Source organism: Cydia strobilella, chromosome 17, assembly GCF_947568885.1.
Source record: "Cydia strobilella chromosome 17, ilCydStro3.1, whole genome shotgun sequence".
NCBI classification, from domain to species: domain Eukaryota; kingdom Metazoa; phylum Arthropoda; class Insecta; order Lepidoptera; family Tortricidae; genus Cydia; species Cydia strobilella.
The window spans coordinates 2391717-2406652 of record NC_086057.1 but is presented as its reverse complement, the minus strand read 5'-3'; the positions used below and the strand labels follow the sequence as shown (position 1 = coordinate 2406652).

General features: G+C 40.2%; 1 protein-coding gene across 1 annotated transcript in view; it reads right to left on the bottom strand.

The window, feature by feature from the left end:
• LOC134748829 (limbic system-associated membrane protein-like) overlaps nucleotides 1-14936 on the bottom strand; it is a 52997-nt gene that overhangs the window by 26095 nt on the left and 11966 nt on the right. The window contains exon 2 of the mRNA XM_063683639.1: nucleotides 13574-13710. Within this exon, the coding sequence (XP_063539709.1) occupies nucleotides 13574-13710 (137 nt within the window). The remainder of the gene's footprint in view (nucleotides 1-13573; nucleotides 13711-14936) is intronic.

Below are 14936 nucleotides of genomic sequence, written 5' to 3'. Positions count from 1 at the left end.
CATGCGATGGACGTGACCGGCCCAGTCCCATTTGAGCCTAGCGGTTTTCTCGCCTACGTCAGCGATGCCGGTTTTTGAGCGCAGCGTGGTGTTTCTTATGCGATCAGCTAGTTTAACACCTAGAATGCTGCGCTCCATAGCGCGTTGGCAAACCTTTAGTTTGGACTTCTGGATCTCTGTGAGTGACCAAGTTTGGGCGCCGTAGGTTAGAACAGGCAGAACACACATGTCAACGAGTTTGCGCTTCAGTGACAATGGAAGGTTACCCTTCATTAGCTCTTTCATAGACCAGTAGCTCTTCCAGGCATTTTGAACACTCTAATCAATCTAATATCGGTTTGATATCAGTGCACGTTCGATTGACCTGTGATACTAGAAATGAGGTCAAAACTTCCTTTGTTTCTAAACGATGTTCGAAATTTGAATATTTGAATTGATATCGACGTTATTATAAAAAGCGGGATTTACATTACGAAATTAGTGACTCATGCATGTTGAAATCAGTTTAACGAAAATAGTTTCGATATATGCGAAAGTAATTTCGTGAATTAATTAGTGTCGTGAAATTCACAGTATCGCAGTGACCACGGCCATCAGCATCGAAGCTACACGTCCGCACAGAGCAGGCACTTTCGCGACACTAGTTTTTCACGTCGCATTTACACTACGAAATTAGTTGCATGACACTTATTTCACCAAAAGATCATGCAGGACACGAAATTGATTTGCTTTCATGAAATTAATGCATGCATTACGAAAATATTAAATTACACGTGAAACTGTTGGTAAAACTACTGTCAAGAAATCAATTTCACACCACTAATTTCGTAATGTAATCCCGCTTTACGCAATAACAACATTATTCTAACAAAACAGTCTATTTTTAACATAGACATTACATAGATGAGCTATACGCGTGCGCCCGTGAGGGACAGAACATACGCAATGCGACAATGTGATTGGTCGAGTAGATTTGTAGCCCACCATAAACCATACTAAATTTACGGTGGGGAATAAAAAAATGTGAGACAAGGACAAACAATAACAGCGCTTTCTCTGCTACTCCTACTGAAAGATACATAAGACTATCCCGTTCGGTCATTTGCCCCCACCCCTCATGACCGATCCAGTTATACTAGATTCATGATATTTATGCTGCCCTTAATTTGCAGTTTTTGAACGCATTAGAGAGAGTATATGATATGTGTGAAGATAAAGAAATAAATGACATGATAACCCTCATCAATGAATAGGAGGACTTTTAGTATGTTCATCGGACACCACGAGTTATAATTGTACCAATTTACAAAACTACTCGCATTATTTCCCCTGATTGCCCATATTTGACGTGGCTATTATTCAGTTTGGTTATAATGAAATTGCTTTAGCTATTATAGAAATGATCGAATATTACTTAAACGCGATGATAATCTTCAACAATTAGTCGATCAATATCGGACGCTAAAATATGGAAAAGTTTTCCAGTGTTTGGAGTGTTCATAAAATACCAACTACAACTAATCTATGATTACTAAGCTTTTTAGCTTAACTAATATGGCGTATGAGTGACAAAATACGTGTGTTAAGGTCACGTTCCGATAGCAACTGCGGCCGCTGATGCTGTGACGTCTACGGCTTACTTATGCTATTACCTGAACATTACATTTGGCCGAAGAAAGGGGTGCAGAGCCTTCGTGAACATGTTCACAAGGACCAATCAAAGCCGACTCTAAGGGAGTCACGATGCGACGAGGATGGTTTTAAGAAGGTGGAGAAGAGAAGGAAACCGGCTCGTCAGAATCAATCAATCAATCAAATATATTTATTTGTATAAATAAGGGTACAAAACAGGTGGTATACAAAGTTTTCATTATCATTCCTTATTTTACCATAGTCAGGCGTACAAATATTTAATACCTAATCAGTGCGGTATCGCACCGACTGGACCCACTGGACCCAATTTGCTGCGTCCTGCAACACCGTCGACGCAGTACGTGTCCCGGCTACATTATTATTACAATTTAACAAAGCTCCACAAAACTGTAATTAGTTTGACTGTGGAGTCAAGTATCGATCACTTTTTACACTAAGTTCTATATTTTAGGTATATTAAGTAGGTAACATATAATACATATAACACAATTTGGAGTTACGTTACCTTACGAAGGTCGACGAAATCGTAAAGTATGTAAAAGTAAAGTCAGCTCTAGTCCTGCGGGTCGCGAAGTTCTCGACGCAATGCGAGTTTTAATTCTTTTGTGGTAAGCGTTCCGACTGAACGTCTAGTGACATTCAATAAGGAGGAGTTTTGGCCGAAGGATGTCAAGTTCCGGCGTTTCCGCGGCCGGTTCCCTGACACTGCAGTGCGGGGTTGCGTAAAACAACGCAACTGATGTGTTTTATAATAGTAATATGTATGCCACTAGTTGTCTGAAATAAAGTTATTTCATTTCATTACTGCTACAGCCTTGACGAGGGCGCATTACTGCTGCGATTATGACGTTCAATACGTCACTCATTTTATCAAGGAAATTGACAAATATGTACATCGGCGGCATCAATGCGGCAACAGTAATGCAGCTGCAGTTAACATCCAAATGTCACCTTTAAACCATTCACAATTAATAAAAAAAAAAGAAAAAAAAAGAATTTAAAACTAGTCTCTTCCTAGATTCTAGGACCTATAATATGGTCGTTAATGATATTGTAAATATTTCTACCAGGTTTAATGACAGGTTAAAAATATGATGTACCTTTTTCTATCCTGGTCTTTCAGAATCTACGGCAACAACCTAATGACTATCATCTACGATAATTACTTACTTTTGCCTAAAAAATCGAATACCTACACACGGGAATTTCATATTAGTTTGCATCTCATTTTTAACAAAAAATATATATCCAGGAATCTATTAAATTGCACTTCTTTGTCTAAAGCTTACAAGTAATTTATTTAATTTCAGAATGTTATTGGATAAGCTTTTAACAGTATGTTAATTCTCGAGGTATCTTGCAAATGACACTCTTAATGTAAAATCGGAGATAAAAACATTGCCTTTTTAGCAGTAAAAAAAAAACTATTCAGGAGATTATTCACTCGCACAGACCACTGGCGAGCGATCTACTCAGATAATCCAGTTTAATATAGCCTTCGGTTTGTTGCTTTTGCTACGATGATCTAAGGCACAGCTGCACTGGTCCTGACCAATCGAATGCTTGCCCACCCTCAGTTATACAGCTGCTAGGAGAGTGGGTAACCTTTTATGTGGCTTCCGATGCGAGCGGCGAGTGAATAGTGGCCAAATTGATAGTGAAGAGGCCGACTCATTCCCTCTAGATTGCGTCGATTCACCTTTGACCCGCCGATTTCATTTACGGTGACAAAAAATCACATTAAAAGCATTCGCACGGAAGCTATTTTCGGAGGGAGCTATAAATTTGTTTGGGATTTTTTCTAAGTGCGTTAAGTGCATTTTTTGTTTTGACAAAATGTCCGAAATTGCGTTTAAATTATACTTTTAAGTGAGTTTTAAGCTAGATAACACGGGTTTCCTCTGACATGCAAATCTTCTGATCATGTAATCGTAATGGCAGTATAACACATAGTAATTTCATTTCTTTCTAGAATTCAGTTTAGTGCTTAGTCAAAATTATATTCTATAGAAAAAATAACTCGATTTGTATCTTAGAAAGCACATATCGGTTTTTGCAACACAATACAATTCCGCTATGTGCAAAAAATAAACATAAAAAATTATATATCCTAATATAGTTATTTACGATACAAGTGCGGAAAAGAGGAAATTCGAAACGAGTGGCGATAAATTAAAACACGACCGCAGGGAGTGTTTTAAATCGACACGAGTTGCGAATTACCTATTCGCACGTGTATCGTACAACGTTTTACAGTACATATGGCCCTTTAAACTTTTGACATATGCACGTAAAGTGCTATTTGACGCACTAGTGCGAGACAGTAGCACCATATGTACTGTAATAGATGCTAAGTTGGTCATTACACACGAGGCGATATTGTGCGCGCGAGCTGTAAGCGAGCGCGCAATAAGAAAGCCGATGTGTGTAATGACCAATGCACACGCGTTTCATACGACGTTTTTCAACACACTTGCGAGAAAAAAAAGAAACTTTCATATTTATCAAATTTTAATAGTTAAAACACTTAGTATTGTGTGTTTCATCTGTCATACTCGTACTGCCGGCCGGCCCTCGCTCGCCCCGGCCGCGGGCGGCGCGGCTGGCGGGCCGGCCGGGCCGCGCACTGCGCAGGCGGTCGGGCGCGCGGCGCGCCCGTGCCCGCCAGTCCGACCAATTAAAGAAGGCTCCCTTTCCATGCATATTATTAGCAATCAGTTAGCTTCTTAACTCAGTCGGATAATATAATGAAAATGCACGAGTGGAATAATACACTGAAAGTGCACGCGTGTTTAATATCTAGGATTATGAGCCAAAAACCGGTGGAATAAAAACGTCGTTTTGAGCAAGTGTGTTGAAATAGTACATTATGATACAAGTGTGCTAAGTTGGTCAATACACACGAGGCGATATTGTGCGCGCGAGCTGTAAGCGAGCGCGCAATAAGAAAGCCGATGTGTGTAATGACCAATGCACACGCGTTTCATACGACGTTTTTCAACACACTTGCGAGAAAAAAAAAAGAAACTCATATTATTCAAATCTTAATAGTTAAAACAGTTAGTATTGTGAGTTGCATCTGTCATACTGCCGGCCGCCCCTCGCCCCGGCTCCCTTTCCATGCATATTATTAGCAATCAGTTACCTTCTTAACTCAGTCGGATAATATAATGAAAAAGCACGAGTGGAATAATACACTGAAAGAGCACGCGTGTTTAATATCTAGGATTATGAGCCAAAAATCGGTGGAATAAAAACGTCGTTTTGAGCAAGTGTGTTGAAAAATACTTTAATTTTTGACATCCCCAGTTTTCATGTTCTAAATAAAATTATAAAATAAATATGTTTTTTGTGTCTCCTGTAAAGTTGGGTTTTTTAACATAGCGGATTTTACAAGCGCAGCGACGAAACCCTAAGTATTTACTTACTACCTACTTATATTACATAAGTACGAGAGGGAAATTAACTAACCCATCATAATCTCACCTGTTGACGTGTTGCAATCAAAAATTTAAAATAGTTACGTATCCATTTCGTTTTATTACACAATGAATTCAATCCGGCTTGATCTGGGCTTGACCCATAAAAACTCGAGCGCCGGGAAAGAATGAGATATCCAGTTATATCTAGTTAGTTCCGTCTCCGCTTTAAACCGCTGTAGAAAGTTTTAAAACCTCGAACGAGACGCCTCGAATACAAAATCAGACGGAGCCCGTGATCCGACCACATTAAATGGAAGTGTCAAAGTATATCCGCGCTCTTTGTAATAATGTCCATCGTTAATAAAAATTGGTGTATTTTATGGAGCTTTTTGGTGCTACCTTGGAATTGAAATAAAAATTATTTCGCAATATAACTCATCTAGACACGTGGATATATTTATTGACAGTTGATGTTGTTGTTGATGATTGATCGTTGTCTACCTCTGCCTATGTTTCTGTTTTCTTTTGTATTGTTTTCTTTTATTGAGGTGTATAATAAAGAGTATTTGTATTGTATTCATTGATCAATATACCTGTTATAAATAAAATACATTTCCTGTGGTATCTGTTTTTAAATTCCTGCCTTAGTAAAATCGTTTTGACTAACTTGAATGAGCTGCTGGTAAAAATAAACTCTAATGTACATCTCCATTTACTGAAAATGACTATGATTAATTTTCATATTTGGTAAAGGAAAAGTTTCGGAAAACTGGGCTACCAAAGCTTACCAGAAGCGTGCTAATCTTTACATTTCTTCCTTTTATAGCATAGTGACATCTACCGTAAGAATGTTCTTAACGGCACCGGAGTTTGAAGTTATATTGAGAACACCTGCTAGTATGAGTTGCGTTCTCGGCGCGACTACATACGTCTTTCGCGACTTCAAGTATGGACTCGCGCGCGAGAACGCAACTATTGCTAGACGTTCTGTAACAATGTGGTAAACCTTACTTAACAATTAAAGCCCGGTACCGAAGCGGTGAATTTCTTCATTTTTTAATACAAAAAATGTAGTATCATTCGCAGACGTATCTGTTTAATGAAAATTAGTTTATGACTGAATAAATGGGACTTCCCTAGAACAAGACTGAGCCACTTGGTGCATTTCACGAGAATGTCCCTTACGAAACGCCGTTCTTCTAATAGTTCTGAAAAGGCTGAGAAAATGATATTGGGTCTGGTAATATTTCATGACTTTGCTAACAAATTGGCAGTATATTCTCGAGCTTTACGGATTTGATCGAATTAGCTGCCATACAAGGCAAAGGCATTTCGTAAGGGACATTCTCGTGGAATGCCCCACTTGTGTATTAGCCCAAAATTTATATCGCTTACCTAACATTGAGAGCGGGCACTCTGAAGTTGACTAATCAAACATCCAGCCATGTCCACTGCAATAATTTCTCAACACATCCAGTATAACTCCGAGATATTCGCCAAATGTTTGGCAACTACGAAACGTAAACTTCAGGTATGTCGACACACGTTAATCTAATATTGCGGACCAATTCCGCTTAATAAAGCGTCAAATTTTCGCAAAACATTTACGTTCCGTGAATTATTTATTTGGTGTTTAGTAAAGTGCTTAAAGCAATGCGGCAAATACACAAAGCGAGTCTCTGAGTGTAGTGTGTATAATCATCATTTTTATAATTTTCCTCGCGTTGTCCCGGCATTTTGACTCGGCTCATGGGAGCCTGGGATCCGCTTGGCAACCAATCCCAAGAACTGACGTGGGCACTAGTTTTTACGAAAGCGACTGCCATCTGACCTTCCTACCCAGAGGGGAAACTAGGCCTTATTGGGATTAGTCCGGTTTCTTCACGATGTTTTCCTTCACCGAAAAGCGACTGGTTAATTTCAAAGATATTTCGTACATAAACTCACCCAACAACCTTCGCTCTCAATATAAGTATAATTTAAAACTACCTCTAGTCAATAATAAAACTTACGATAAAAGCACATATATTACTGCCATTCGCGTCTTTAATCAGCTTCCAGATGAATTGAAAATGTTAGATGGCATAGAATTTATGCGTAGTTTAAAAAAATGGCTTATTAAGAATGAATTCTATTCACTAAAGGATTTCTTTGAATTATATTCTTTATGATACTGTGTCCCCTGTACAGATAGCTATGCTATGTACGTGTATAATAGTTAAGTGTTTCTTAGTTTTAATTTAGTTTTAAGTGTCCATTGTATACCCGAATTGGGTTACCGTTGAAACTCACATGTATCACACCACATAACACCTCTGTAACACGGTTGTACAATAAAGAAATATCTTATCTTATCTTATCTTATCTTATCTTATCTTATCTCATTGGTACGAAGCCGGGGTTTGAACCCGCGACCTCCAGATTGCAAGTCGTACGCTCTTACCGCTAGGCCATCAGCGCTTTTTACCGTAAACCTGTAGTGTGTTTAGTAATATATTAATAGATAGCTTTTCTTCCAGTTTCAATGGGGCCTGCCTCTCGATCGTGATTTTCTGCTGGTCTGATGATTGAGTGGCAGGTTTCCACTACCGTGAATTCAGGTAACTTTAGTCCACAACTTACAACTATGGTCTAAATACAAGTCCCAGTAAAATATGTATAAGTATTTTTCAAATTATGTTGAGTATATAATATAGAAAGAGCATTAGTGTGTGTGCTCCAAAATAAATGCAAAATGTAACGAGTACAAATCATAAAGTTAAGAATCAACGTTAAAACTGGACCATAGTTGTACTTAAGGACTATAGTTATCTGAGTTTACGGTAAATTTCTTCCAACATATTACTTGATCAGAAGAAATAATTATGATTTCTGAATTACCTTAAGCTTTTCTCTTTCAATATTCATGTACGGAAATAACTAGATCCTTTTTTTTCTGTCAGTACAATATTTGTGACGATGGATAGAGTGAGGTAAAAATTTAAGCACAAGTTTTCCATCACTGTAAAGTAGGTGAGTACGTAAATTATAAAATCACATATTTTTTTATAGACTTGATGACAACCAAAGCAGTAGCAGAGTACGCAAAATGAGTTTTCTGTTACATTTTGGAGTAACAGGACGTTATACAGATCGTTGATTAAGTGTCAGTTGCACCATCCGTACTTGACAGACTGATCAACGTCACCCGGCGTGCCGCGGCGGTTTACTAGTTATGAAACCTTTCGTACAATAAATTTTTGCGAACTCTATAACGATGACAAACAGTTTGGTGCAGCCGACCCTAGGTCAATCAAATTTGATATTGATTTAATTAATTAAAAACACATTTCACCCAAATGATTATAGTATAATCTAATCAATTATGGCCCAGTGAAATTAAGGGTTTCACCTCGGAATGAGAGATAATAAGCTGGAAACTCGTATACACCTTTTTTATGACATATTAAAGGTTCTCGCAAATTTTATGCTCTACAACTCTTACCTACATGTAAATAACATCGGAGCTATAGAAATTTTTATATCCGCTAAAACAGATTTGTATGACCCTTGACCTTGAATAACTTCTGACGCGCACACGATATATGCGTCGACTTTTAAGAGAGCCTTTAATACGTCATAACGAAGGTGTATACGAGTTTCCAGCTCATTCCGAGGTTGACCTCCTTTTTAGGTTTAAGATGACTGGCCCATTAATGCTGCTGCGTTCATGTTTACTGTGTTCTTGTACAAACAGTAACACTCAGACTGTCTATTGGTGGACCTTATGTCTTTTGTAATAAGATTTACGAACTGTCAGAACAGTGTGGGCGATGGTACAAAACACAGCAAAACAAAACGCATAAAATACGAGTTCCCCGGCTGGGATTGACCTCGCATAGTTACTCTGGCTTTGTATTGGAACGACCAACAAAACCAAATAAACTAACCGTTTGTGTGACTGAATGGCTAAATGACTTTACCCGTGATAAAATAAATATGTATAGACAAGCTGTAGAGAACAAATTGTGTCCGTGAGGTGTCCGCCATTTATTGCGTTTGACGCCTGTCACAACGCTAAAGAATAAGTGCATGCACTTCATTGAGGTGCGGAAACATTTTCTTCGAGAAGCCGCCTCTAGTGTATACATATTACCTCATCATCATCATCATTATGTCAGCCGATAGACGTCCACTGCTGGACATAGGCCTTCCCCAAGGCTCGCCACTCCGACCGATCCTGTGCCGCTCGCAACCACCGAATTCCCGCGACCTTCACCAGGTCGTCGCTCCATCTCGTTGGAGGCATATTACCTCAATGACCAAATATACGCGACGTTCCGCGTAGATATGTTTGGTCAGACCGCGAGTCACAATACCCGTGAAGCGTAGTTTTCTCATTGCGTTATTAATGATATATGAGACGTTCCATTTTCTAGAGAAGATAGAAAGAAACTGTCCCTTAAATTGCAGCCATATTCCGTACAGGCTTCTGACGTCATAAGTAGGTACTTTATATTTTGGTCTTCAGAAAGTAACTTTCTTAATATTGTATATCGTCGTATTTATCCTTAATTAGTTTGGTTTTGAAACTTGTTTAAAACATGCTGAAAGGTATACTAATTCTACCTAGAATAAAAAAAACATCTATTTAATGATGATTTTTACGTAAGCATAGCCGAGATGTGTTATTTTTTAATAATATGTATAATAAAAACGTGCTATCATTCTGTCTTATTAACCGTATCTTTTAAACCGTAAATATTTCAGCAATTAAGGTGCAGGAAATTGTTGCTTTAGAGGAATCTGGATACTCAATTCCAGCTGTAATTATGAGACTTAATTATTTGTTCATCTCTCCAGAAATTGTTTTAGAAATTCCTTTACTTCCACCTACGCTGCAGCGAAATTGGTAAATATTTTAGGTACCTGCCGGGCTAGCACATGATTGGCGCGACAGTATCTCGCGGCGAGATAGACTACCCGTCCGGCCCTCTTTAATAAACATAGAAAAAGACGGGTAGCCTATCTCGCCGCGAGATACTGCCGCGCCAATCATGTGCTAGGCCTACAGTGGTGTCTCGTGAGTCCCACTCAGTGCCATTTTATCCGGAAGTGTATGTGACGGGAAAAGTATTAGGTATGAATGCAGAGAGAGATGTAATATATAAAAGTGAGTGGATAGACTGTGTGCGAGACGATATGGAAATTAAGGATATGAATGATGAGATGACAGGCTATAGATATATTTATTTGAACAAAGGGCAAGCGAATGATAAGGTACCTTCGTGTTGCATATTCTTGTTTACTAATTATTTTATTAGCTCAGATGATGGCGTACGTAGTTTAAATTTACTCCATAGCTGACTACCAGTAGCCGTTGGGGTAAAGTCAAACCTAAAAGGAGATGCCGGAACAACTTGGACGCATACAGCACAGAATGGTAGAAAACAAATAGCGACAGAACCGAATGAAGAAAAACAGGGGACGCCTTTAACCAGCTCTGATAAACGACAACTCCAAATAATAACGGGGGTGTTAACTGGCCATTACGGGGTCAAGGGAATCCTGGCCAAGATGGGACACGCTGACAACACCGATTGTCGTATGTGTGGCGAAGAGGAAGAGACAGTAGAATACCTGATGTGTGAATGTCACGCCCTCGCCAGACAAAGAATGAAGGACTTTGGAGCAGGCTATCTGGAACCATAGGAATTCAAAACGATACCCATGAGCTTCATCATCCGGATGCATCATCATATGGAGATGGTGGGAAAAGCTCTTGAGTAGCGGACGGATCTTTCCTAGAGGGTAACTGCACAAAAGATCCCTATGGGTCGAAGTGTATCCGCAAGGGCCCCCGAAAACCATAAGATAAGATAAGACGCCAACTCGTCGACATGTGTATCCTGCCTATCCTAACCTACGGCGCCCAAACGTGGTCATTAACAGAAGCCCAAAAGTCCCGACTCAAGATTTGCCAGCGAGCAATGGAGCGCAGCATACTTGGAGTCCGTAGAACCGATCGGATAAGGAACACAGAGCTGCGCTCCAAAACTGGTATCGCGGATGTGGGTGTGAAGGCTGCCAAGCTCAAGTGGGATTGGGCGGGACACGGACAGATGGGCCAAAATAGCGACCGAATGGGCACCACAGATCACCCGAGGCAGAGGCAGGCCAAAAAGTAGATGTCGAGACGACCTGGACTTTTTTTGTGGCGACTGGCGGGAGCATGCACAAAGCCGTGACGAGTGGCGGAAGACAGGGGAGGCCGTTGCCCAGCAGTGGGACACAATATAGGCTATTCAAAAAAAAAAAAAGATAAGATAACCAGCTCTGATACTAAATGAAATAAAACTATGAAAACGGATTATATCGCGTATATTGAATTTATAATACATCCCGACGTTTCGAACTCTTTACAGCGTTCGTGGTCAACGGGTGACTGAGGAAAAATTACAATGTGCAAAAATACCCACATACTAAAATAATGAACAAACAAACTTTAAGGCTGGTTGTACATGCAAAATCGGTTCATAAGGCTAGTTAAACACTACAATTATTTTCAAGTAAAGATATATATATATATATATACGCGATAAAAAAAAAAAAAAAAACCTTAGTGTTGGATGATGCTGGACATTCTGATGTTTTGAAAAGATGTGTCCCGCCGAGTTTGTTGCCGGTCCCATATTGGGATATCCTCCTACAATTTAGGAGGGAATTAAATCTTCTCGGGTCCGTGGTGTAGGGTTGGAGCCGGCGTAGTTTTTTATCGCGTATATATATATATATATATATCTTTACTTGAAAATAATTGTAGTGTATAACTAGCCTTATGAACCGATTTTGCATGTACAACCAGCCTTAAAGTTTGTAGTCTATGATTGTTCATTATTTTAGTATGTGGGTATTTTTGCACTTTGTAATTTTTCCTCAGTCACCCGTTGACCACGAACGCTGTAAAGAGTTCGAAACGTCGGGATGTATTATTTATTATTATTTAGTCGTATGGCAGTTTTTTACAAAATAGGCAATTACAATTTACATAGATACAATTTTACAGTTTTATCGCGAAATGATAAAACGGGTCCAAAAGAATACAAATCTAAAAAGTTATAGGTCAACATTTAAGCAGTTGAGCCACGCTGCTGCATCGGGTGTGAGTTGCAGCAGATCTTCTCTAGCTCCAGTGTATGAGTGCAGAGGGCAGCGTTCAATTATATGTTGTATGGTTTGGATGTCCTCGCCGCATTCACACAAGGCTGAATCCTTCCATCCCCACTTGTTTAAGAAGTAATTGCAGCGACCGTGGCCCGTTCTGAGTCTGTTAAGGCGGCACCATAGTTTTCGGGGAAGATCGAACCCTGGAAGCTGTCGTGTGGGGTTCACGATTCCCGAGCGAGAGTCTGAATTTTCAGCGGCCCATTCATCTTTCCATGCCTCGAGAATGTTGAAGCCCTGGAGTTGCTGAGCAGCAACACATGAAGGGTTCCGGGACTTCAGTCGCTGAGGTGGTGGGTAACAGAACTCCGCATGACAGGGTAATGAGGCAGCGGACTCAATCTTAGCAGCTTCTCTTTTTAGAGCACACTTCCTTCGCAGGTGCGGCGGGGCTATATGGCATAGTGTCGGCAACCAGTGTGTAGGAGTGGACTTGATGGTACCCGAGATACATCGCATCGTGTCGTTCAGCTTGGTATCAACCTTCGCCACGTGTGCGCTTTCTAGCCAGACGGGTGCACAGTATTCTGCTACTGAATATACCAAAGCTAAACCAGTGGAACGCAAGCAATCGGCAGATGCTCCCCAGGAGGTACCACAAAGTCTGTGCAGGATGTTGTTCCGCGATGCCAGTTTTAGCGACAGCTTGGTGAGGTGCTCTTTGTAAGTAAGGGACCTATCCAGCGTAACCCCGAGATATTTAGGACATTGGTTGTATCTAAGCTTTTGACCATTGAATATACAGCTGGTTGATAGTTTGCCAATTGGTTGCTTAGGTGGAAGCATGATACCTCGGTCTTGCTTGTACTAGGGATTAGGCGCCAACACCTGGGGGACGAATGTTACTCGCGTCCGCAGGAGCTACCTACCACAACCCTGCACGTGTCCCCTGGGTGGTGCTAAAGAGTGACAAACCAAGAGGCAAACAGATATAGGCATGATTGCGAATATTGCGATGAATACGAGTACGAATGCGAATGGTCATTATCCGAGCACACAAATGCACAGCTCTTTCCAGAGCTCTTCGACCAGAGATGTTGGACCCTCAGTCCGCATCTTGCAAATCAACATAGAAGGCATAAGTGCCGCCAAAAGCGACTATTTACTCAAATTATTGCATGACAATGATATAGACGTAGTCAACATACAGAGATGTATTATAAATTCAATATACGCGATATAATCCGTTTTCATAGTTTTATTTCATGAGTAACTATCGCGGTAACCGAAGACAATATTCTGATACTAAAGTTAATATAAATAAAACACTTAGGAATTAGTTATTGCCGACTCACCGCTCTATCCGCCAGGTTCCTCACTCTGCAGTGCAGATACGCTGGCTGGCCAACGGCAGCGGTGGCTTCCCGCTTCGTGCTGTTGTCGAAGTACGGCTGCCCGAGCGGCTCCCAGCCCCCGCCGTCTGCTGATACACCTGTCGGAAGAAATTTTATGTTAAAAAACTGGCCAAGTGCGAGTCTGACTCGCGCACCGAGGGTTCCGTACTTTTTAGTATTTGTTGTTATAGCGGCAACAGAAATACATCATCTGTAATAATTTCAACTGCCTAGCTATCACGGTTCATGAGATACAGCCGGTGACAGACAGACAGACGGACAGACGGACAGCGGAGTCTTAGTAATAGGGTCCCGTTTTTACCCTTTGGGTACGGAAACCTCAAAAACCCCTGTCCTTATTGATATTGTTAAACAGCTATATATAACTGGCCTTAACCCAAAGTTTCAAAGTTTTACGGCAACGGAATGGTCGATGCGTAAATTGTTTTAAAATTTTATGGCCACTTTATCAATGAGTTTATTTATAATGTATCCATGCGATTTTTAAGCTCGCTGTACCTATTTCTCAAGTATCTACAATTTTTTCAAGCACGATTTTATTATTGACAAATTTATGGATAAAGTTCTGTATCCTGCAATCCAGTTTATACCTAAATCTGTTGAATGGTTTTTTGGAACATAGAGATATATAGAGCGAGAGGTTGTTTGTTACGGTTGACTAACCGTCGGCCCTTGTTTGCAGATCGCTTGTTGGTTTTCACCGAAAGCGGTACGTAAAATAAGCGATAAATATATTCTAAACAGGGTATGAGCCAAGGCAAGACGCAACCCTGCCGCACACTGTAAACAACAAACGGCTCTGACGACAAAATTAAAAACAACTATGTCCTTCATGTATTCGTGGAAGGACACTACTAGCCTCAAACGCTTAGATGGACACCCAAAATGCTCTCGAGAGCTGTGTACAAACCATCCCGGCTGACCGTTTGGGAATACGTCAACTGAATTTACAGCAATCAGCATGCCGATGCGTCCGCATTTCTGCATGGCACGCATTGCATTAATCGGAAACACTAGCATGGCTAAGACGCCTGTACAGGGAGGCAATTACCGAGAAGAATACTGAGTGTGAGAGTGTTAGAAATAAGTATGTATGGTAATATAGTCACTAGTGTTAGTTCTATTAGATTACTTTAGTTATAGTCTTTTTTAAGGTTAGCTGGAAGAGATATCTCATAGGGATAATTACTTTTTAATGGGCGACTGCTGTTACCTATCTTTGTTTCGCATAATAAAGTGTTTATTATCTATACTTAAGTACTTACTATTAGGTAGTAGCATAGTTAGTAGGTTGTTAGTTTTG